Source organism: Podarcis muralis, chromosome 9, assembly GCF_964188315.1.
Source record: "Podarcis muralis chromosome 9, rPodMur119.hap1.1, whole genome shotgun sequence".
Classification (NCBI taxonomy): domain Eukaryota; kingdom Metazoa; phylum Chordata; class Lepidosauria; order Squamata; family Lacertidae; genus Podarcis; species Podarcis muralis.
The window spans coordinates 54,187,448-54,210,707 of record NC_135663.1 but is presented as its reverse complement, the minus strand read 5'-3'; the positions used below and the strand labels follow the sequence as shown (position 1 = coordinate 54,210,707).

General features: G+C 46.0%; 1 protein-coding gene across 6 annotated transcripts in view; it reads right to left on the bottom strand.

The window, feature by feature from the left end:
* The window catches only part of PDGFRA (platelet derived growth factor receptor alpha), a 54,470-nt gene extending 32,486 nt beyond the window's left edge, over window positions 1–21,984 (bottom strand). Inside the window, exons 1-4 of one of the 6 annotated variants that reach the window (XM_028744377.2) lie at window positions 21,794–21,984; window positions 6,325–6,385; window positions 5,251–5,565; window positions 559–825 (exon numbers count right to left, since the gene is read on the bottom strand). In XM_028744377.2, coding sequence (XP_028600210.2) covers window positions 559–825; window positions 5,251–5,565; window positions 6,325–6,382 — 640 coding nt within the window. In that variant the 5' untranslated portion in view covers window positions 6,383–6,385; window positions 21,794–21,984. Of the gene's footprint in view, window positions 1–558; window positions 826–5,250; window positions 5,566–6,324; window positions 6,386–18,846; window positions 19,175–19,223; window positions 19,777–20,754; window positions 20,942–21,366; window positions 21,390–21,440; window positions 21,582–21,793 lie in introns of those variants that run through there. The other 5 variants (XM_028744372.2, XM_028744379.2, XM_028744376.2 and 2 more) reach the window with 5 other exon arrangements.
* Between the last annotated feature and the right edge of the window lie 1,276 nt (window positions 21,985–23,260).

Here is a 23,260-nt window from a genome sequence, read left to right as displayed (position 1 = left end):
TGTATGTTCCTGGTAAGTTCCCTTTTGTAAAAAAAAGAAACACATGACAATCTTATTTAAAGTCAATAAAAGTTGTTTACTCACATCAGTTCACAGTTGGATCCCTGAAGACAGACTTAGTTACAAATAGATACATGTGGATCTACCCCATATGGGACTTGGTCCCAATACCCCATTTCTAGCTAAGAAGCTGGTCCAACGAAGGAGGAAGTGAAAAAGAGAGAGTGTGGCAGCATGCCTTGTCCTTTTGTTACCTGGACAGGTAACGTCACACCCACCTCTAGTCACATGCAAAGGAAGGATGTTCCAGCCAAAAGGAAACAGGAAGTTTTTGACTGGCTGGACCAAACATTCCCCTGCATGTCTTCTCTAGGAAAACAAGGAATGTTGTGTTTGACTGCTCTCAGTGGATTACATCCCACACCTTTAGAGGCAGCCCCACATATAATGCATTGCAGCGATCTATGGAAAGAATAAATGAGTTTTTCACTCATGCTTCAAGGGCATGAGTGAAAAACTCATTTGTCCCTTACATAGAGAAAAGGTGAAAAGAAATACCTTTGTAAATATAGATGACAAATTGACTTGACAGGAACTCCACTCCCTTAACGGTAGTCTTGCACAGATAGGAGCCTGCGGAGAAGTTTCCGATGAAGCCCTGCCTGTTGTCATAAAAGGCATACACGATTTTCTTTTCGCTGGTCATCAAAGTTACTTGGGCGTTGGGGTCACTTGTCCGGCAAGGGATGGTGGAGGACTCTTCTTCTTCGGTGATGACGATGAACTCATCTTCTGGGAATGTCGGAACAAAGGGAACAGCTGGATCTGTGAAGAGGGAGATATGTTGAACCATCAACCAGGCTTGAGGAGTAAGTGACTTTAATATCTGGTGACTCAATCCTGTATCCTGTGTGAGTGAAGCTCAGCAGCTCCCACAGATCTCCATTAAAACCCTCCCTTACACTGGCAAGCTGCTGACACAGGGACATAGGAAGCTAGAACCATAGAATTCTAGAGCTGGAAGAGACCACAAGGGTTAGTTAATCCAACCAGCTACAATGCAGGAATCTTTTGCCCAACATGGGGCTTGAACCCGCAACCCTGAGATTAAGAGTCTTCTGCTCTGCTGGAATCAGGCCATCTACCTCCATACTGTCTACACAGGCTGGTAGTGGCTCTCCAGGATTTCAGAGAGGCAGCCCTCCCTTCTATATGCAAAGGAGATGTTGTGCTACTGAGCTATGGTCATTCAGTCGTCCTCAGAATGTGGTTGAAACGGCACGCATAACATGGAGAAGTGTCGCTTTAAAATTCCAGTGATAGCTCCTATAAATATGCCAGCTTAAACAACAACACCAGCAACAATCTTAGGTGGTCTTGTAAATCGTCATTGTCGTGTTCACGCAAACTGATGCAGTCTCAAAGATGCACATCACCAATGGCTGAGCGGGAATGGGACCTCTGCTACCATGCAGAACAGTTGTTAAGAGGGCAAAAGCATTCACGTTATAACATGGCAGTGCAACCCTTCCTTCAGGTCGGGAAAGGGTGTATTTAGTTGCTAAACATGTCCAAATTCAGTAGCAGCCAAAGTTTTCCGTTCCAGATTGTAAAGTGTGTGTGTGTGTGTGTGTGTGTGTGTGTGTGTGCTGCAATTCCAGAGAAACACCACCAATGTGGTAGAGGTTACTGAATTTAGATTCCAAAGAATCACAGCTTTATTTCTTTTCTTTTCCACAAGCAGGTTTCTAGCCCTTTTGATTGCTAATGTGCAAAGTTTCCTTCCTTCCTTCCTTCCTTCCTTCCTTCCTTCCTTCCTTCCTTCCTTCCTTCCTTCCTTCCTCTCTCTTATACTGTCTTTCTTTCTTTCTTTCTTTCTTTCTTTCTTTCTTTCTTTCTTTCTTTCTTGTGTTTATTTTGCAAAACATTTTCCTATTTGAATAATACAGTTTCTGTCAGTCACCGACCGAGGCAAGCAACTGTAAGGAAGGAACTTGAAGCCATTAGGAACTGTTTTTCTAGATCAGATCAAAGTCTTTCTGGTGCAGCAGCCTGTTTTCCATAACAGCCAGCCAATTGCTTTTAATAGGTTTCTTTTTATTTTTGAGGCATGGTTGAAAGTAGTTGGAAAATACTTCAAAAGCCAGAGAATTGCTGAATAAGATCTGCAGTGGCCAGAGGGTGGAGCTGTAGTGCCCTGTATTAAGGCTGAGCAAAATAGTGGTCACAAGGAACTCAAACCATGAGTCATGAAGCTGGCTTGTTAAAGAGTTTGTTTCAAAGCTAGTTCCCTAGTCCATATGTAACACTAAGCCAAATTTCTTTGGAAATGAAGGTAATCTTAGATGGAGAGGGGAGTGTGAGAGTCTGAGGCTTTGCTCAGGCACATTGAGGCTTGTCCTCATAATGGTAGTCTTCTCCAAACTGGTGCTTTCCAGATGTTTTGGACCACAACTTCCTTCAGCCTCAGCTGCCATTGCCATTGTTCAGGGTGAGGATTTAAATTCCAATCCCAACCTTTCTCCCAAAGGAGTTGAAGGTAGCTAACAACATTTTTTTAAAAAACAAAAACCAGTCACATTACAACCAGAATCAAGGCACTGGATGATGGGAAATGTAGTCTGAAATGTCTGGAGTCCAAAACGAAAGCTGCACCAACCATTGTTTAGTGTGATGTGCAAACTTGGCCTTTTATAGTGTCACTCTTGGGGACTTTGGGGGAAAGAAAATGGTAGGAGCAAGGAGGAACTCTGGGTGGCAGTGATGAGTTTCACCTCCAAATTTTCCCTTCTCTCAAATTGGAAAGAGGGGGTTCGGCTGCCCTATCTCACACACACACACCCGAAGCCCTGAAATATAAGCTGAAAGTTCCCCTCAGAAGAACTTTCAGCTCAACACCTCTCTGGATAGCTGCATACTATTCTCAGAAATAACACATGGTAAAAAAATTCAGAATGAAGAATGCAATGTATGAGAAATTAAGCAAATCAGAATCCAGTTTTTTCTTGCAACAGAAATGGGGGTGACAGAACTGGCCCTTAGTGCAGAGTATGTATAGCCCGGTTTATAGGCCATTAACTTTTAAACCACCCTTTGAAAGAAAGAAACCACATCTCCCAGTGTTTCACATTTTACCACAATATGGTATTATGCTTAGAAATCCAGGTCTTATTGAAATCTATCTTGTAAAAATAAAGAAAATGGTACTACAAGCCTGGGATGTCTTATATCAAGTTTTTTGGGGGGCAGGCAGTTGACTATATAGAAAATCCAAACCCAGCCGACAAAGGAATTTGTAATGTGCGCTGTGAGACCTTCTAGTAATCATTCAAACCTAGCAGCACATAAACTTGCATTCCACAAAAGCAATGCATTTGCTTTCTCCCCACAAATGGGATTCTCACAGCTCCCCCCCCCCCCCGTTGCCTTGGGATTGATCCAGTGCACAGATTTTAAATGCTTTCTGCTTCTAATAAAGAAAATGGGTTCCACCTGTGCTTTCAAAATTCTTATGGGGGGGGGAATATATGGGTTCCTTAGAAAATATACTGTTTGTGATGGAAAGAGACATTTTAATTTGAATAATAGAGAAAGAAGAAGTTTAAGATCTGCAACACTGGCAGCTCGTTTTTTAGTCTATGGGGAAAATCTCAGTCAAGCAGGAATCGCTTCCCATTAAACAATGACAAAACTGCAGCATATATTTGCTGGTTGATTTGGTAAAGGCAAGAAGGCTGCCCTAAACTCGACAGGATGAAGCCCTGGGTATCTCTGTCTGTCAGGCCAATCAATCGTGATTCATTCATTGGAAGACAAACTTTGGAATGCAATGCATATGCTTTGTGGTTCTCAAACTACTACTAAGTCCCTTGTTTATATAGATCATTGGGGTGTGCCTTAGCTTCAGAAAGTAATGTGAGACTAATTGCCCCACATTACTTTTCAATGCAAAAACTTAAATGTGAGAAACTAACAAGAGTACCCTTTAAAAAAAAAAGTTTCACATGCTAGTTTTACCTAGAAGGCATTGCATTGCATTGAAAATGAAAATATTCCTGAACTGGTACAAGGAACAAGAGGCGGGAGAAAACTGTGGAACCGAGAAGACATGCCAACTCTCCAATCTGAAGCTTAGAAACATTAGTTCCGTATCTTACAAGAAGTCTCCAATGATCAAACAGAACCCCCTTTCCAAACTGTCCTCTGTCTGATGGCTTGGGGGACAGAATACCCACAACTGTCATGATATTTGCATGGGGGGGAAACAAGAGGAAAGCAGTTGGATCTCTCTATTGCCTACAAAATAGGATCCCCTTTGGCCAATCTGTACCAAATCCAGCAGGTATGATGCTGTAGGCAGAGGCATAGCAGAATGCCTGTGAATGTTCTGCCATTTGGATCAAATACACCAATGTCATAGGTAGCAGAACAGAGGATGCATCTTGGTTGAAATCAATGTAAAAAGGAAGGTGAAATTAAAACTGAGAATAACCAACATGCAATGAGATGAGTGTAAATGAAATGAAAGTGAAACTAAACCATGGCATTCAGAAAGTGAAACTAAATTAAACATTTCCAAGCGCATACCCCAAATAGTTTTGAAAAGATTCAAGATGCATTCTCTGATTCTAAAGCTATCTAAGGGAATGTTTTTTGCACTGTGGTCCAGAAAATCCTGGGGTTCCTAGGAAGCTTTGTCAAAGGCTCCTCAATGGATGAGAATGTTAGTAGTACTCTAATATCATCAAGCTTTCTTGAAAGATCATTTGTCCATTATTCACCTTCACATGTCATGCACAGCCATAGAGGACTGTTGGGTACAAATAAAGCCCAGGAAATTCTGGGAACTGCAAACTGAGCATTGTTCGGTTCCTTTTGCAGTACACACAGGAATTTGCATGCAGGAATGACCAGCAGAAAAGTTTATATGGAAAGGGTTCCCTGATGTTAGAACAGTGTGAAGTTACTTTCCATTGGAACAAGTCAAGTTTGGACTAATTCCACAAAATTCATCTCCATTTGGTTAGTGTGGTATGCTCTTTGATTGTGACCTGTGGCCAGGTCAGGCTTGAAAATCTAAACAGAAGAAAGGCTCTGAACTGGATTTATATGCAGCTTCTAAAATGGTGTGTTTTGATCAATAGAAATGACCAGCATCGTAACGTTCAGTTGCTCCACAACCTTCTCTGTCAAAGAGGTTTCACTATCATGGAGGCTTTATCAGAGATACAGTGAAAGGAATCAACTCACCTGGCACAAAGACATAGATGTCCTTCCCTTCCACCTCACCATCTTCATCTTGAGAATGATTGTAGTAGCAAGTGTACAATCCAGTGTGAGAAGCAGAAGCATTTGCCACATCAAGCACGGTCACAAACAGGCCGCTGTTGTTCTCCTCGCTTTTGAGGTCTATGGTATGGTTGCCATCGGTTATTGGATGTTGCCAGCTGACTTCACTGTCTCCAGAACATTTCAGGGTGAAGGGGGAATTCAGCTGCACAACCATTTCATCGTTGTTTGGCAGAATAGTCGGAAGCAAAGACTGGCAAGAGGCTAGCCATGGCCCTGTGAAAATAAAAGTATAATATTTTCACATTGGAATGATCATCTCCTCATTTCTGAACAATGGCCATTTCTATTGGGGGGACCATAGTTCTGCAGGACATGGAGCACTCACTTTAGTACAGCAGGCTACATCTTTAGTTCAGAATACCAGAACACCAGAGATGGGGAACCCAGCTGGGGGCCAGGAAGAGACCGTATTTCAAGCACAATTGATTCATTTTAAGGTGATTGTTTCTGTACCATCCTTTTTTATGAAGCCACACACATATCCAGTGAAGTCATCACATTCATGCAAGGACTTCTGCTTGTGCAGCAGAACTTCCCCTTCCTCTCCTCTCCCTGATCACTCTGCTCCAGAGGATTGGAGGAACCCCCAGAACAGATTTGTGGGTGCACTGAGGAAGAGGAGGAGGAGGAGGAGGAGAAGAAGGAGAAGGAGAAGGAGAAGGAGAAGGAGAAGGAGAAGAAGAAGAAGAAGAAGAAGAAGAAGAAGAAGAAGAAGAAGAAGAAGAAGAAGAAGATCCATTGCACAAATCAGGCAATTTTGTTGGTCACCTGTATAGACCAAACTCATGCTATTAGCCTCTCCTTTCTCCAAGCTTTCTGATGATACCTCTCCAGTCCAGACCAGAAAAAAATATGAGATTCCAAGTAGTTCAGCTGTTGTGTCTTTGGGTCTAGGCTTAGATCATTTTGATTTAACTATCAGCTCTCTGCTGAAGAATACTGAGCTTGACAAACAATTTCAACTGTGGTTACCTGTCAAAAAGCAGCCCACAATCAGGATTGTTCTTCGGGAAGGACCCATGACGATCATCAACTGAAACAAGAACAGGAAACAAAGGCAAGGCATGATTAGTTAGCAAGGGTATAGGAAATGACAACGCTACATCTGCAATGCGCATTAGCACCTTGGAAATGTGGAATGATGGCATTAATCATTCTGTACTGTCAAAAATGACAAATGGTCCTAGAAGCACCAATTTTGGTCGGCTACATTCAAATCCATGTTAAATTCACCAGGGGTACCATTTGGCAGATTAGCACATACATTTCTGTTTATTGCGAACTGAAAAAAGATACCCACAACAAATGCACACGGCAAAATCCCTTTCATATTTTCTCAGAAGTTCTGCAGACATCGTGGGACTTGCCAATGTGCATGAGGCTGCAGTCTTAAATCTTGGATGTATTTAAGAGCACACTTTCGAACCTTGCTGCAAATTTTGCCCCCCTATCTCTTTCTCCAACTACTGAAACCAGACACGATATCTTCAAAAATATGCCAAGTGGATCTTGCAAATTTTCGGTCTCTTACATTCAATGTTTGAAGCAAGATCTTGAGGATAGAGTAGTAAATGCTACATGCAATTCTCAAAAGCATCAGTATTGGGAGGAAGAGAGCAGGAATGGAAAGCCTGATCTTGATTAGCCTATTCCAAAGACAGCATCCATTTAGTTATGCTCTTCTCCAAATTCCTTTGGCTCATTGAAAACATTATCCTCAAGCTGCAGGAATTTCTTATGAAAACAGCCCCAGAGAAACACAGGCTCCGCTTTGACCCATCTCTGTTCAGTGCTGAATACACAGATTTCAAAGATCTTCACCATCCACAACAAGCAAGGCTGCAATCCTCTGCACACATATCTGGGGAGTTAGTAAAAGGAACATACTCCAAAGGTAAATATCCAGAAGATCAGGATACACATTACTCCACTGAGAGTGAGGGGGAAAATGGTTATCATAGTTTGCTGGGCTTTTAGTATGTCAGGATTTCCATTTTATATAAATATATGACATGTATTTTTCTTGTAAAATAAATATCCTTGATCATTTAAAACCTGGATTCTAAGTGTATGACAAAACTCTCTTGCTATACACGAAAAGGGATATAAGACTGGGTCCATGTTCATATTGTATTTTGTTTCTTGAAGAGCAAGGCGGGCAATACATTATTACTATCACTGCATTCTCTTTTTAAGTTTGGCAGAGCGAATGGCTGTAAATCAATGGCTAATCTCTCAAGCACAACAACTAACAAGCTTTTTCTCTATGTGCCATGTGTAATTTACAGTCTTGGGTAATCAAGCTGCCCACCTGCTCCTATCTAAAAGGCAAACACCGAACTCTCTTTTCAAGTGAAATTGCCTTTGAACCCAATGGACGTCTTGGAACTGACTCTGGGATTAGGTGGGTCTGGCTGACGGTGTGATTTGGTGAAGGCTCTACAAAGAAAACATGGGTGAGGTCATTAGGAACATTCAGCAGGACTATTAAGGGGCTGTCTGGTTTATCAAGCTGGTCTCAATCTATGCTAAGTTGCATAACAAAATACATGTCAGTGTGCAATTGTCTGTGGCTGAAACAAACTTGATCAGAAACATTTTTGCATTTTATGAGGAAATTATAATTTCTTGTAGTTTTGCATTCAGGAGGTCCCATGTTCAGTCCCTGGGATCTCTGGCTAAAAGGGTCAGGCAGCAGGTGGCATCAAAGACCTCTGCCCAAGACCTTGGAGAGTTACTGCAAATCAGAGTAGTCAATAATGGACTAGGTAGACAAATTGTCTGAGCTGGTATATCTGTTCCCCCAAACAGTCCTCTGCAAATGATATCCAAATACATTTCATTTTAGTATATTTACCGACAGTGTTGAGTAGATGATATGAAATGGCATGTCATGTTTGACAGTTGACAGCATGGGAGATTTCACATTTGACACCAGCCATAATCAGCGTAACTGAGAAATGTTCCCAAGTCTAAAAATATGTGCATTGCAAATGCTGAGGTTCTTTTAAAAAGCGTGCACACACACACACACACACACACACACACACACACACACACCTTTGTATTTAGAGTGTTCAAAACACTTCACATCATCCCATTTTTATTTTTGTCAGAATTTCAGCGGGAATAAGGGGGTTAAACCTTCCCCCCCCCCCCCCATGCACTGCTACAAATTGCACACAGGGCTGGCTATTACATGTTTTTTGTTTTAAACTGAGGTAGTTTTTAACAAATGCACAGGTATAAATGCTGTCATGGTTGCAGTGGCAGTGTCTGTGGTACATGGGTAGGCAAACTAAGGCCCGGGGGCCGGATCCGGCCCAATCGCCTTCTCAATCCAGCCTGCAGACAGTCTGGGAATCAGTGTGTTTTTACATGAGTGGAATGTGTCCTTTTATTTAAAATGCGTCTCTGGGTTATTTGTGGGGCATAGGAATTCATTCATTAATTTTTTCCAAAATATAGTCTGGCCCTCCACAAGGTCTGAGAGACAGTGGACTGGCCCCCTGCTGAAAATGTTTGCTGACCCCTGCTGTAGTGTGTTGGAAGTGGTGTTGCTTTTGGACCAGGCCCTAAGATACAGTTTCTTCCCTTCTCTCTCTCTCTCTCTCTCTCTCTCTCTCTCTCTCTCTCATTTATTTAATCATTTTTTCAATGCAAACAACAACCGCAAAAGACACATACAACAAAAACCATAATAACTCTCTTTTTAAAAAAGCATTCTGTAGCACACTGGTTATTCTGCACCAGCGTTGATCTAAACTTGCAAACACAGTCCTCATGAAACCCACACAGCTATTCTGAATAGCAGTTTAAGGGTGGGGTTAAACAGCAATTTCACACACACACACACACACACACACCCCATGTGGCAAAACACTCCACTGCACATGGTCCTGAGTGTACAAAAGTAGCTTTTTGGATCCTGGCCACAGTCTATGATGCACTGTGCTAGATCAACTCACATAACAGATGATCCTGAAACAATATAGCAGTAAGACCTCAACAGGCCAAGAAATATTGTCTTATAAATGACAACTCACTACCTCTTTCCTTACGCAACATGCACAGTTCAATACAAGTGACAGCGCATGCCGCTTTCATACCAGATGTTATCTTGTGTCTTCCCTTTGCCCAGCTGAAGAAGCGGGTTCTATCAACAGCAAATTTACAGCATGACCCTAAGCATGTTTACTCAAAAGACTTAATAAAGATATTTAGGATTCTGCCGTTTATAGCATCCACCTCTTCTACTGGACAAAGGTACGATACAAGCATAAAGGTAAAGGTAAAGGTACCCATGTCCGTACGGGCCAGTCTTGACAGACTCTAGGGTTGTGTGCCCATCTCACTCAAGAGGCCGGGGGCCAGCGCTGTCCGGAGACACTTCTGGGTCACGTGGCCAGCGTGACATCACTGCTCTGGCGAGCCAGAGCCGCACACGGAAACGCCGTTTACCTTCCCGCTAGTAAGCGGTCCCTATTTATCTACTTGCACCCGGGAGTGCTTTCGAACTGCTAGGTTGGCAGGCGCTGGGACTGAACAACAGGAGTGCACCCCGCCGCGGGGATTCGAACCGCCGACCTTTCGATCGGCAAGCCCTAGGTGCTGAGGCTTTTACCCACAGCGCCACAAGCATAGGTGCTCCCAAAACACCATCCATAGGACTGCCAGTCGCATTCTTATCCATCCCTACTAAACTATTATTTGTCGCCATCTGTAGAATAAGGGAATTAGCTTTAAGCAGCTTCAACCAAAACTCCTTTTGCATATATGATAGAAAATGAATAGCTTTCAGCCATACTGCACACCTCATCCCATCTGATCTCGGAAGCTAAGCAGGGTCAGGCCTGGTTAGCACTGGGATGTGAGACCACCTGAGAATACTGGGTACCATCGGCTTAGAGCCTGGGTAGCTCAGCTGGTTAGAGCATGGTGCTGGTAACACCAAGGTTGCAGGCTTGATCCCCACATGGGACAGGTGCATATTCCTGCATTGCAGAGGGTTGGACTAGATGATACTCAAGAACCCTTCTATGAATAAGGTACTTCTTTGGGGCAGAACCAGAGCTCCATGGTACAGCATTGGCCTTGCATGCTTAATCCCTGACATTTCCAGATAGGGGCAGGGAAAGCTCCTGTCTGAAACCTTGGAGAACCTCTGTCAGTCAGAGTTGACAATATTGTGCTAGATGGGCCAGTTGTCTGGCTCTGTATAAGGTAGCCCCCTATGTTCCTAAGTACAGTGGTACCTCTGGTTAAGAACTTAATTCGTTCCGGAGGTCTGTTCTAACCTGAAATTGTTCTTAACCTGAAGCACCACTTTAGCTAATGGGGCCTCCTGCTGCTGCCGCACTGCCGGAGCACGATTTCTGTTCTCATCCTGAAGCACAGTTCTTAACCTGAGGTAATATTTCTGGGTTAGCGGAGTCTGTAACCTGAAGCGTCTGTAACCTGAAGTGTCTGTAACCCGAGGTACCACTGTATTGTAAACTAATTCAGTATTGAGACAAGAGCATCAGTTCCCCTCATCCATTGCACATTTTGTACGCACCCTCCAGTCAAAGAGTGCCAGAAGCAGAGTCTGTAACCTGAAGTGTATGTAACCCGAGGTACCACTGTACAGACTTTATTTGTGACATGCATTGGGAATGCAACAGCATCTCAGGGAGGAGCGTTAAACCAATACCAAGGAAAAACCAAAGGAGTGATTTACTGACCACTGAAATCTCGATCTGGCTGCCCTTCTGTAAGTAGAGGGATGAACATCCCCCCACCAGGACTGACAGATGACCAGAACATGCACAACAACTCCAGAAATTCAGCAGATGGCATTCCTGCAGAAACAAGTCATCTGCCTTGGTTTTTCAATTAGCAATAATGGCCATGTGTTTATGTGAAGTGCCTCCCTCTGATAAGAGGCTCTTGGACATCAAAGTCGTCTTCCCTTCCAGCCTTCTTCTCCCCTCCTCTTTTTTTTTAAATCACAGTTCTAGCTTGTATTTTTCCTAGATAAAGAATCCACAGCACATACATCTTCTTTTTTAAAAAAAATAATCCCATAATCTTCTCTGATTAGCTAACCTCTCGTGCTTCAAGCTGCCTCTGCTGTCTATTCTTGCAACCAACTCCCATCTATTTACAGAGAAAGAAAATGCCCTGAGTTCAGTGAAAAATACTCCAAATCAGTGTGCTTAGAAACATTGTATGATAAAATGTTCATGTTTAAAATAAATCACATCAGGATTCAGGGCTTATCCACACTTTTGCCCTGTTCTTTACTGACATAGTTTCACATTTAAAGCTCTGTGTCCGATAAGTTTTGCTTTGTTTTTGACCTGGAGGTTTCTCAGTGTAAATGCACTCTCTAGCACTCAACTGGAGCAAATTCTGGGTTTCCCCAGGTTGTTGTTTGCTCCGATTCAGCTTGAGGCAGGGTAGAGAGCTGCTCCACAAGTTCCTGATTTTGGTGATCATCAAATTGGAAAATACAGGGGGGGGGCAGAGAGAGAAAAGATGTTGGCATGTTGGTTTGTAGAGAAAATGGAAATTTGAGCTACTCCCTTCTTTGTTAGAAAAGTTAAGACCAAAAACACTAGTAAATTTAAAGGGACCCCTGACCATTAGGTCCAGTCGTGGCCGACTCTGGGGTTGCGGCGCTCATCTCGCTTTATTGGCCGAGGGAGCCAGCATACAGCTTCCGGGTCATGTGGCCAGCATGACTAAGCCGCTTCTGGCGAACCAGAGCAGCGCACAGAAACGCCGTTTACCTTCCCACCAGAGCGGTACCTATTTATCTACTTGCACTTTTGACGTGCTTTCAAACTGCTAGGTTGGCAGGAGCAGGGACCGAGCAACGGGAGCTCACCCCTTTGTGGGGATTCGAACTGCCAACCTTCCGATCAGCAAGTCATAGGCTCTGTGGTTTAACCCACAGCGCCACCCGTGTCCCTCCAAAACACTAGTAAGTGGGCATTAAAATAAACAACACCAAGCCATCCATTCTGCAGTTCCTCAGAAGGGAAGCAAACTAACAGCTCAATTGTATTAATGTTTATTAAAAAATACAAAATACAAGTAAACTGTTTGTGTCGTGGTATTTCCCAGCGAAAATGTGCATAAAATTGCTGCCTACCGCTGCAAAAGTTTACGCAAATGTGCTTGGGAGGAAGCCACATTGAGCAGAATGGGGCTTACCTGTAAGTAACCATGCATAGGAGTGGGCTGCACAAGTTCTTAGGTGTTTGCTTCTAAAGTACAGTCTTTCACTGCATTGCCATAAAATAGCCAGTTCACAAAATTCTGTCCACCGCTCTCAAGCAATGGCATGTTAAAGTGTGAATGATGGATAAACAGAAGTCAGGGGACCAGCTTAGCTTTACAAGAGCGAATGGAACACCCATCTTTCCTCCTCCCCCTGCTATGACGCTCCTGTGGTATAAATTGGCTGCATTGCTCCAACAGGCCAGTTGGCGGCACTGTTGATTCACGCTGATACAGCAACGTTCTATTACTTTTGACTGATGCAAACTTTAGCCTCAGAGGCGACAGATCAATTTTGGAGTGAATCCAGATTACCTAAATAACATCTGCTGGAAAACCTTGATTTTAAAATGGGGAAAAAATATGTATTTCTGCTCAGCTTTTGCTAAATGCCATGACCCCATAGTCCTAGAAACTGCCCAACCATTATTAGAACCAGGTAAGGAACCAGTTACATAATCGCAAGGTTGTCCAACATTTGCAAGGATTGAAAACCTCCTTGTGGGTCATCAGATGCTAATCAGCCTATAGTCTCCCCAAAGAGATGTTGCACTTTTCCAAGAAAGCATCGAGGAAGCCCAATAAAAAGAAACGCATTCTGAAGAAAGCTTTATATTTTGCAAGCTTCATTGAAACATGTTCATGGGGCCACCTGCAACTTTTCACGGCTGCTGGCTTTTTTCCTAGCAGAGTTCTACCGAAAGCAGAAATTCCCAGTGCAAGGAATAGCAGGGGATTCTGCAGCTTTCAGTGACTCCAGGGGAGAGAGGAGCAGGCAATAAAAAAGTTGGCTTCCTAGATCCGTTTTAAAGATGATGAATTCACAGGCGTAAAACCTGAATGAGTTACAGGATCAAATTCTCTGTCCAAGGGCTGTATCCAAGATTGCTTTCCAAAAAATGTCGATTCCTCCTTGGTTTGATGGATATCACGTCCCCCTTTTGGCCCATTACCCGCTGCAAGTATTTCATTTCCTGGACTGCTTCCCAGCCAAGGAAATGCTGAAAGAGCAGAGGAGAAGAAAGAAGAGAAGGGTCTTTTCCTAATGCCTCCCTAGTTTGCTGCTCCCATGGAAGGAACACCACCTTGCTGCAACCTTGCATCAAATACATTGAGTGATGCACATGTGACCCGGGGCCATTTATGTTACAGGTTTACTAATGAGTGCTAGCCTCCCATTTGTGGTAAAGTATGCTTGGCGTAGGGTGGCACTGTGGGTTAAACCACTGAACCTAGGGCTTGCTGATCAGAAGGTCAACGGTTCGAATCCCCGCGATGGGGTGAGCTCCCTTTGCTCGGTCCCTGCTCCTGCCAACCTAGCAGTTCGAAAGCACCTAGTACAAGTAGATAAATAGGTACCACTCCAGCGGGAAGGTAAATGGCATTTCCGTGCGCTGCTCTGGTTTGCCAGAAGTGGCTTAGTCATGCTGGCTACATGAACTGGAAGCTGTACTCCAGATCCCTCGGCCAGTAAAGAAAGATAAGCACCGCAACCCCACAGTTGTCCGCGACTGGACCTAATAATCAGGGGTCTCTTTACCTATGCTTGGCCTAGTTTGAAAATACCAGTGAGCTTCGTATTGGCCCAAATTGAAACTTAATGTGGTGGAGGGTTCCGCCACCTTTTAAAAAAATCTCTAACTAAACATGTATGCATTTGGAGTCCTGTATTGCTGTTATCATTGTAACACAGAAAAGCAGCAAACTATTGATTGAGCCAGAATATGGGGAGCCTGCTGGATCAGCACCCCAAAAGGGTTGGCATTCTGGAGCGACAAGCTACCATGTAATCTACTCGCTCTAAGTGTGGTCTCCTATTTGTGGATAAGCGTCACTGGCTGGAGTGAAATATCAACCTGTGTAGTGAGAAGTCTTGTTCACCTGCTAAAGGGAAGGGTTTTAAATTTCAGATAACCTGTGACAGAAAGATGCTGTCTGCTGTGCCTAATCTGTGGTGGGTCATTGGCACATGCAAATTGCTATGTGAAGCCATGGGCATGGCCATGATTTATTTTAGGGGGACAGGCTTTATGCTGGGGTGAGGCAGAACCGAGTTATCTTCAATGCAATTGCTCAGTTAGTTATTTTTATTTATTTGCTTGATGGGGGGGCAGCTATGCCCGTGCTTGAGCAGCAGTCCATGAGTGATGAATATGCATGTGTGAGCTGCTCCTTTGTTTCCCTACCAATGTAAAAATACTACTACCATGTACGTTTCTGAGCACAATTCAAAGTGTTGGTACTGACCTTTAAAGCCCTAAATGGCCTTGGCCCAGTATTCCTGAAGGAGCATCTCCACCCCCATCGTTCAGCCCAGACACTGAGGTCCAGCTCTGAGGGCCTTCTGGCGGTTCCCTCACTGCTAGAAGCAAAGTTACAGGGAACCAGGCAGAGGGCCTTCTCGGTAGTGGCACCCGCCCTGTGGAACACCCTCCCATCAGATGTCAAGGAGATAAGTAATGATACAACTTTTAGAAGACATCTGAAGGCAGCCCTGTATAGGGAAGTTTTCAACACCACGCTCTAACCAACTGAGCTATTCACTTGGAGTCTCAATGCCTTTAAAAATCATTATTTCTAGACACCAGCTTAATATTCACCATGCCTTACTGATCTCAGAGGTAGTAGCAGTAACATGATGCCTTTATTAGGGTCAAGGGAAAGTCACAAGGTCAAGCCATGAGGTCTGTACTCAAGGAGCCACAACAGATCTAGCAGGAGAAGTGGGACTTCAACATTACTTCTCAATGGAGTGGTTTTTATTATCTATAAATGAAGTTCTGTTCAGAATGCTTGAAAAGTGAACTCCAGGCTATCGAAACTGGGTTCAAACTTCTCCTGCATTATCTTCAGTCCACTTGCATGCATGTGTCAGTCACTCATGGTGGAATTGTATTTTTTAAGTGGCAAAATATTGATTTCCGTCAGATTCTGCAAACTGAAAATCACAGGGTTCAGAGTCTGATGATAAATTCACACAACCACCTCTTAAAAGGTTTTCCTCATTCAGGCTAGTTCGTTCACAGAATGTCAGGCAGGTTGTCACAGCAATTGTTTTGACTAGCTAAATTCACACGAGTTGACTTCGGAATCTGGCCACACAACCTGGAAAATATCCCCACCCCAAAAAAAAGTTTAACCAGAAAGATTTGGGATGTTCCCCTGGAAATGACTTGGAGCAGGCACAGGCAGGATGATTAGAACATGCAGAACAATTCAAAAACATCTGCTTATACTCAACATGGAAGAAATGGTCGTGAGAATATGTTTATGATTCACTTAGACTCTCTTGCCCCCAACCATTCTGTCCAGCTCATTGGAGAACCACATTTGAGATCTTTCAGAACTTCTTCTACAGTCTGACCCACCAAGTCTTTAGAATGGTCCACTCACAAAACCAGAATCACATATCCACACACTATCAAAATTGACTTGCAGATATCAACTCTGTTGGAGAAGACACTGATGCTGGGAAAGATGGAGGGCACAAGGAGAAGGGGGCGACAGAGGACGAGATGGTTGGATAGTGTTTTCGAGGTTACCAGCACGAGTTTGACCAAACTGCTGGAGGCAGTGGAAGACAGGAGTGCCTGGCGTGCTCTGGTCCATGGAGTCACAAAGAGTCGGACACGACTAAACGACTAAACAACAACAACAACAACAATCAACTCCGTTGAAAAAATACATCATAGGAATTCACCACTGCGCTAGAAACCGCTTGAAGTAGGATTTATTGCTCTTGTTGTTCTCCCTTTATGCAAAAATAACAGTGCCCACATTGACTTCTCTAGGGTCAAAATTTGTTTCAACCAGAGTAAGTGGAATCTATAAGATGTAGTAAATCGGATTTATTTTTAGGGGCAGAAGATGTCTGGGTTGAGACGCCACATTCCCTGCTCTGAAAACCTGGGACTGTTTGTGGACCTGTGACCACTCCAATGTTGAAAGAAATCTACTCTGCACATGTTCAGAGGTATTCTTTGTCCACTTTGTGGTTTTTAAAGGTTGTTTTTTTTTGTACTTCTACAAACAATTCAAGCTCCCCCGAGCACACAAACAACTCCCACTTGCTTTTCAGAGACTCCATTTCAACTTCATTTCAGGGACAATGAGTTCAAAATTAGAGAGAGGGATAACAAATTATAATAATGTACAGTATAAATGTTGAATTAGAGCACTGGAAGAGCCATCTGTTCCAAACTCCTGGCTATAAGATCAAGTTTCTCTGAAACCAAGAGCAGCAACGAACGCAGGACCCTCCAAATTTAAATCCTGTTCAACTATTTGGTGAATGAATGGATCTTAAGGCTTCGCTCATTGTAGGGTACTATTTGCAGTGTGGCCAGAAAAAGCCCGGTAGTTAGAATAGCAGCAGCTGAGGGTCCCCACATATCTTGTAAGCAAGAGGGCTTTCCATTCAGTCCGTCATGCGTCCCCGCAGGAAGTTCCCTAATGGGAGGAAGGGAGAGCGCTCAAAAGCAGATTCACTACTAGCGATGAATGGGGTCTCCATCCCCCTCACTCTCTGGCATAAGGCGCTCGCAATTCGCCAAAACAATCGCTAGGGGGCAGCAGAGCACCGCCAACCTCAACGCCTAACTGCTGCCGTTGTGAGTTGTTGCAAAACGGCGCAGAGGACCAATCTGACCTCGCGGCTATAATTTACTGCTGCCTCTTCCCTTGGGAAATCAGAAGATCTGGCACGGTCCAAGCCGACCCACCCCGCCACATCACACAGTCAACACAGCAGCATTCAAGAAATCTGAGCGATTGCTCCACTACTTCTCTCTCTCTCTCCACACACACAAACACACACACACGTGTCCAGCGTTTTTAGTGCCTGGTCTTAAATTCTAAACTTTCTTCTTCTCTCTTTCATATCCCCCGCCTCCCCCCATCCCCAACCCCTGGTGTGGTACTGATCATGGACTTGGCTATTTATCGGTAATTAATGAGTTCACCACCCCGTGCTCTTCTTGGCAGATCACGGAATTATAGAATTGTAACGGTGGAAGGGAGCCCGGGTCATCTAGTCCAACCCCTTGCAGGGCACGTCGCGTGTCAAGATCAGGGGTACGTGACTCCTCGCTAGTTGTCTTCCCTCCCACCCTTGCTCAACTTTATCGCGAGAAGTCTTGGCGGGGGGCGCGGGGGGGGGGTCGGCCTGAGGACTCGACGGTTTTAGAGGAGGGAGGGAGAATGTGATTCTGTAGCCGAGCAGCAAACCACATGCATGACTTCTCGCCAGCCCCAGTCAGCGATTTGGAGACCGCTGTTTTCCATCCGTATAGGAATCACCAAGGCCTTGCCTGGGAAAGCAAAACAAATTGAAGTTTGCAAGCTGGAGTCTTCCTAGATTCCTCCGCCCCGCCCTCTCTCCCTTCTTCTCCTGAGGGGTCCCACGTATTTTAAAAGTCACCCCCCCCCCCTTCCTAAAGCCAGCACATAACAGATACCTCTTTCCTTTCCCCGTGTTTTTAAAAGTGGCAATATTGAGACATAGATTCGAGAGCCATTGTGGCCTTCTGGGCAAGAGGGAAGGAAACTCAGGCGCGGGTTCGAATCCCGAATATCGGGCAGCGCGCAAGAACTTCGCTTTGCTACCAGGCGCGCTTTTCACGTGTTAGCAATAAGATTTCTAGGGCAAAACGTAACTTATGAAGCGACATTCTAACCACCTCAATGCACCTCAAAAAATCCTGCTCCCTCATCTCCTTGTTATGCACTCTGACCCGCGTTTCAGTGTCTTAGCATGAGGCCTAGATTTTGAGATGATGGCTGAATAACAACATCTGGAAGCTGGCCTGCGTCCGCTTACAGAAGACAGACCTGCATGTGTGAATGAGACATTACAGACCATAAAGACATGCCGCTTCAAAAGCCATGCTTTGCAGTTCCGGTCTGTTCACACGTTCAACTGCGAGTCACCAACGCGTGTGATCAGATGATGACCATGCACGTGTGAATGGGCCCTCGGACCTCACCCTTATTCGATAGACCCATGGAGCAAAGGAAAAAAGTCAGGCATCAGCCAGCCTGACTCGACTTAAGGGATCCTTTCCAGAATAAGCGGCGCGAGCTAGCTTCCAATCCAAAACAACTGCGCATTGTAAAGAGACGCCTCGACATTATCTCATTGTTTAGCTTGGAGACCGCTTACGTCCACACGCTTTTCACAGCCTGCCCGTTTAATGCCCGCCAGGACTTGGTGGGTCTCTGTCCACACACCTTGTTAAGCCGGAGTCGCTGGCCTCGAAAGTCCATTGAAGGAAGGCGCCTTAGAAGAAAGCAGCGCTGCGGCTTAACTGGCTCGAGGATCCGTTTCCTCGCAGAGACCAGTACTTCACACGGGGGCTCTCGTTTAAAAAAGAAGAGTGAATGAGGAAAGAGAGCAGAGAGAGAAAAGCTTAGACTAAGAGAAGATCTTCCTTACGCTTTTACTCCTTCCCTGCGAGAAAACAATAGGATTGTCTGGACCAAATTCAAGAAACAAAAATTTGGGAGGGGGGGGAGCGAAAGGGGAGCCTATTATTCTGTGCCCGCCTCCCGTGAGTTCTTGGCCGAGAGGGGTTATGGTCTTCTGGGAGGATTTGCTATCAGATCACCTAGTGAAAAGGATCCCTCCAGGTTTCGGGGAGATCCGGGTCGTAGTGACTGTCGAAGATGAAAGGGACTTCCGGCTCCTGCTCCGGATTCTTTGTGTGAAGTAGATTCCAGGGTGTTTCAGCCGAGCGGTGTTTCAGAGTTGATTTATGTGGGTATTGCGATGGCACCCTTTCAGTAGAGGAAAATTAGTTAATCCTTGTGACGCAGCCCTTTAGGATCGGAAGGCAAGAATAGACCCGCGTCTGCCAAAAGTCCCCTCGGTCAAAGCATCAGGAAGCAAAATAATAATAATAATCAGTATAAAAGCCCCTCGAATCAACGGTGGTCTATGGAAGCGATTCCAGTTAGACGGGGCTGTGATGGGGGAAATAGGGGGAGCTGGCAGAAGGGCGCGCGGGTGCTGAGCTTTGGTTGCCTTTTCCGGGAAACTCCAGATTTCACAAATGGTGTCTCACCTCGGAACAAAGTGCCGCGGAAAAGGTGATGCAAGTGGAACTCCAGGTCCAAGAAACGAGGCAAAAAGAGAGCGTCGGGGTCGTCCGCTTCGATAACAAAATCAAGGTGCTCCAAGTCGCTTCACCTTTTGGGGGGAGGGTGAAATGTCCATAGAAATGGAGAAGACAAATGGAGACAAATGGAGAAGACAAATTCTTAGGCTCCAAAGAGAGATACATCCCAGTTCTGTGGCCCTTTCGGAGCCAAAGCGGTCTGAAGCGGAGTTGCAAAGGACTTCAGGGACTTTTTTTCCTCTCAAAGCAAGCAAGGAAGAAAAAAACCTCTCCGCAGGAGTGTGTTTGTGGAGGCTAATCCAGAATAAACTCCCGCTTTGGGGGTTGTGCGCTCCCCCTTCCCCACCTCCGCCCGGTCCCAGATCCGTTTCTGTCCTCTCCAGCGGGTTGTCCCGGCCGGCCGTGTTCTTTGGATCGCCCACGAGCTGCTGGATGGACGATCCCGGTCCAAAGAAAACGTTGAGCAAGCGAGCGAGGAGAGAGCCATTTCCTGGTGCGCCCGCCCTAGAACTTTTTTTCCAAGGCGACTCGGCTCGCCTTGCAGCGTTGGCAGCGCCAGACAAACAGCCCCGTCGGGTTTTCCATAAGCAGCGTCTGCAATCCCCGAACCAAAAGTTCCCTCTTCCTCGCCTGGTTCTCGGGTCCAGCTTGCGCGCAAGGCTAGGATGGGTCGAAGTAAATGCGCGTCTTTAGGGACGCGATGGGGAGGGCAGGGAGGGGGTGTAGCGGCAGCCAGTCACCCCAAAGGGCGAAGGTATCTGCTTTGGAAAGGATATTCTGGCCACGTTTAGAGTGCCACTGGGCGCTATTCGAATAAAGAGGGCAGATAAACAGGGACGGGGGGGAATCTCCCTCTGTGTCTGGTAGACTGGGATCACCAGATTCGGACTGACTTCGGTTTAGAGGGGAAAGGAAAGGGCAATGAACGAAGAGTTCTAGTAGTTATTGGAAAGAAAGGAGAGAGGGAGAGAGAATGAGAGAGACCTGGATTTTAGGACTGCCGCGATTTCTTGCCTCTTACCTTCCGCAACAGGCTCTAAGCTGTCCCCCGACCTCCCTGCATCTGCTGAGCCCAGGCAGGACGGAGAAGCCAAGGCTGCATGGCTAGCTCCCCAGTCCTCTTCCTGCTCCGTGATTCATCTGCAGATTATCCCCGCTGTTTAAACGCGCATACACTCAAAAGGGGCTTCACTCCAGTTTGGGGCAGGCGCGCGCGCGCACACACACACACACACACTCGCGCCCCTCTTTCCCCTCCCCTCCAGGAGCCCCCCTTCTGCTGCTGCCCCCCTTCCCCAGTCCCTCCTCCCAGCCCAGCTGCAGGAATGCGGCGCGGTGGCCCCTGCGCGCTCCGCCGAATCTGGTTGTCATTAACGCTGCCAAGAAGCAGGCAGAGCTTTTTTTCCTTTCCGCCAGCGCCGCAGCCTCCCTTCAGACCCGAGTTCACAGCTCCCTGGAGAGCAACACCCGATCGCGGAGATCCCTTGGCGACTGGCTGGGGACACTTGCCTTACGGGCAGGAATCCGAATTGGAGCTTGACTCCGAATTGAGGTGTTTCTCTGTCCACTCCTGTATCTTCCCCCAACATCCCATCCAGCTCATCCCCAGACCCGATCCTCGGAGAATCCCCACCTCTCCATCTTCCCCTCTGCTCCAGAGCGCTGCCTCTTTCTCGCTCCGCGCCAGGAAGAAAGAGAGCGTCTCACCTTGGCAGGAGGCGAAAGCTCCGTTTCCACCACCGCCCCCCTCTCTTTGCGACAAGCTGCCATCAAATCCAAAAACTTTCCTGCAGCTCCCCGTTGTTTCAGGAGAAGGCTGTTCTCTTGGGATTCAGATCCCTACTTGATCGACGGGGAGGGGGCTCGGTTACTTTACTTCTGCGCACATAGAATCGCGTGGCAAAGTCTCCCTCCCACCGCGCGCCTGTGTCCCCAAAGGCGCTTTCTTATCCCACCCGGACACACCGAGCTCTCGGTTTGCTAGAATCCGACCTCGAAAACGTCCCGAAGGAAAAAAAGAGAAAGAGAGAGAGAGAGAAGGAAGAAATCCCTTCCCTTACCTTCTTGTGTTAATAATCCATAAAAAATAGTACGAGGAGAACGAAAACTTTGTTTTTGTTTTTGCCCCCAAGTAAGGTCCCAGTCTCCCTGCTGCTATTTCCCTTTCTCTGATGGCCTCAGAAACAGAGTCCTGTAATTGATTCAATGCTAGAGACCATCCTGCCCAAACTAATCATTTGCTTCAAGTAAATAGCTGTCAGGAAATGAAGCCCCCCCCCCGCGCTTCTTCATAATAAGAGCCTCCCTGGTTTGTTGGGCGCCTGATCTCCTCTGCCCGCCTCTTACGCTGGCGGGGGGCGGGAAGGGGGGGTCAGCCCTGGCTTTCGGGCTTCATTTGGGACGGGGGCGGAGAATTGCGTGCGTGCCTCTCTCTCTCTCTCTCTCTCTCTCTCTGTGTGTGTGTGTGTGTATTGGCGATGGAGAGAGCTTGACCATATGGTGGAGGCTGGGGGTGGGAGGGGGACATTTGCACGACGGGGGGGGTGTGACTTTATTTCCCCTTCTTCCCAAATGGTCCCAATTTCATGAACGAACAGAAGTTTCCCCTCTTCACACAGTCCCAGGGACGGTGGGTCGGTCAGCTGCCTAGACTTGGGTTCACGCTCGCCATGTAAGTTGATGGAGGCGCAATTGTGGTCGTCCTGACTTGCTAGTTTATTTATGATACTGTCGTTTCACGGACTGGCCCCAGCCCTGCAGCCAGTCTGTGTGGAGGGAAAGCTGAGATGGGTTGTTGCGGACTGATCAGAACGCGGCTCCGGGAGCGCTGGAGAAGCCCATGTTGCTACGGAGTATTTGTGAATGAAACGGAAAAAAAGAGAATGGGAGGTTTGGAGAGGAAGGGGGGAGGGAATATGCCCATCCATCCCTTTTCCACAATGGCAGCATTCTACTGCTTCGTGATTATTATTATTTTGCTGAGCGTACAGTCACAAGAACCATGTAAAGGTCTTCTTCTTCCCAAGGTAGATAACCAGGGAGTTAAGTTTCTATCCGGCGTGAAACTGCAGGAGGGCTACAATGATCTGTGAATAGCTCAGTTGGTAGAGCTATGAGGCTCTTAAGTTAAGGGTCGTCGGTTCGAGCCTCACCTGGGCAAAAGGTATCCAGGAGGTTGGGCTATAGATGACCCTCCAATTCTGTGATTTTACAACGATCCGAAGCGCATCAAGTGTCACTCGAAAGACTGTTTTGAACTGGAGTGCCAGAATAGCCCAGTCAGATTGGTGACTGGATAAGGAAGAGATGCTGTGAGCTTACTTAGGCGTGTTGGGTGTGTGTGTGTGTGTGTGAGAGAGAGAGAGAGAGAGAGAGAGAGAGAGAAATGTTGGTGGGACCAGGAGATCTGGGCCCTATCATCGTGGGAGTTAGAACAGGCTGCTATATTTATTTTCCGTCTCGCTCGTAGGAAATGAAGCATCAGGACGCGCCGCTTCTTGCAACTTCGGAGCTGTTCCGCTTTGGTG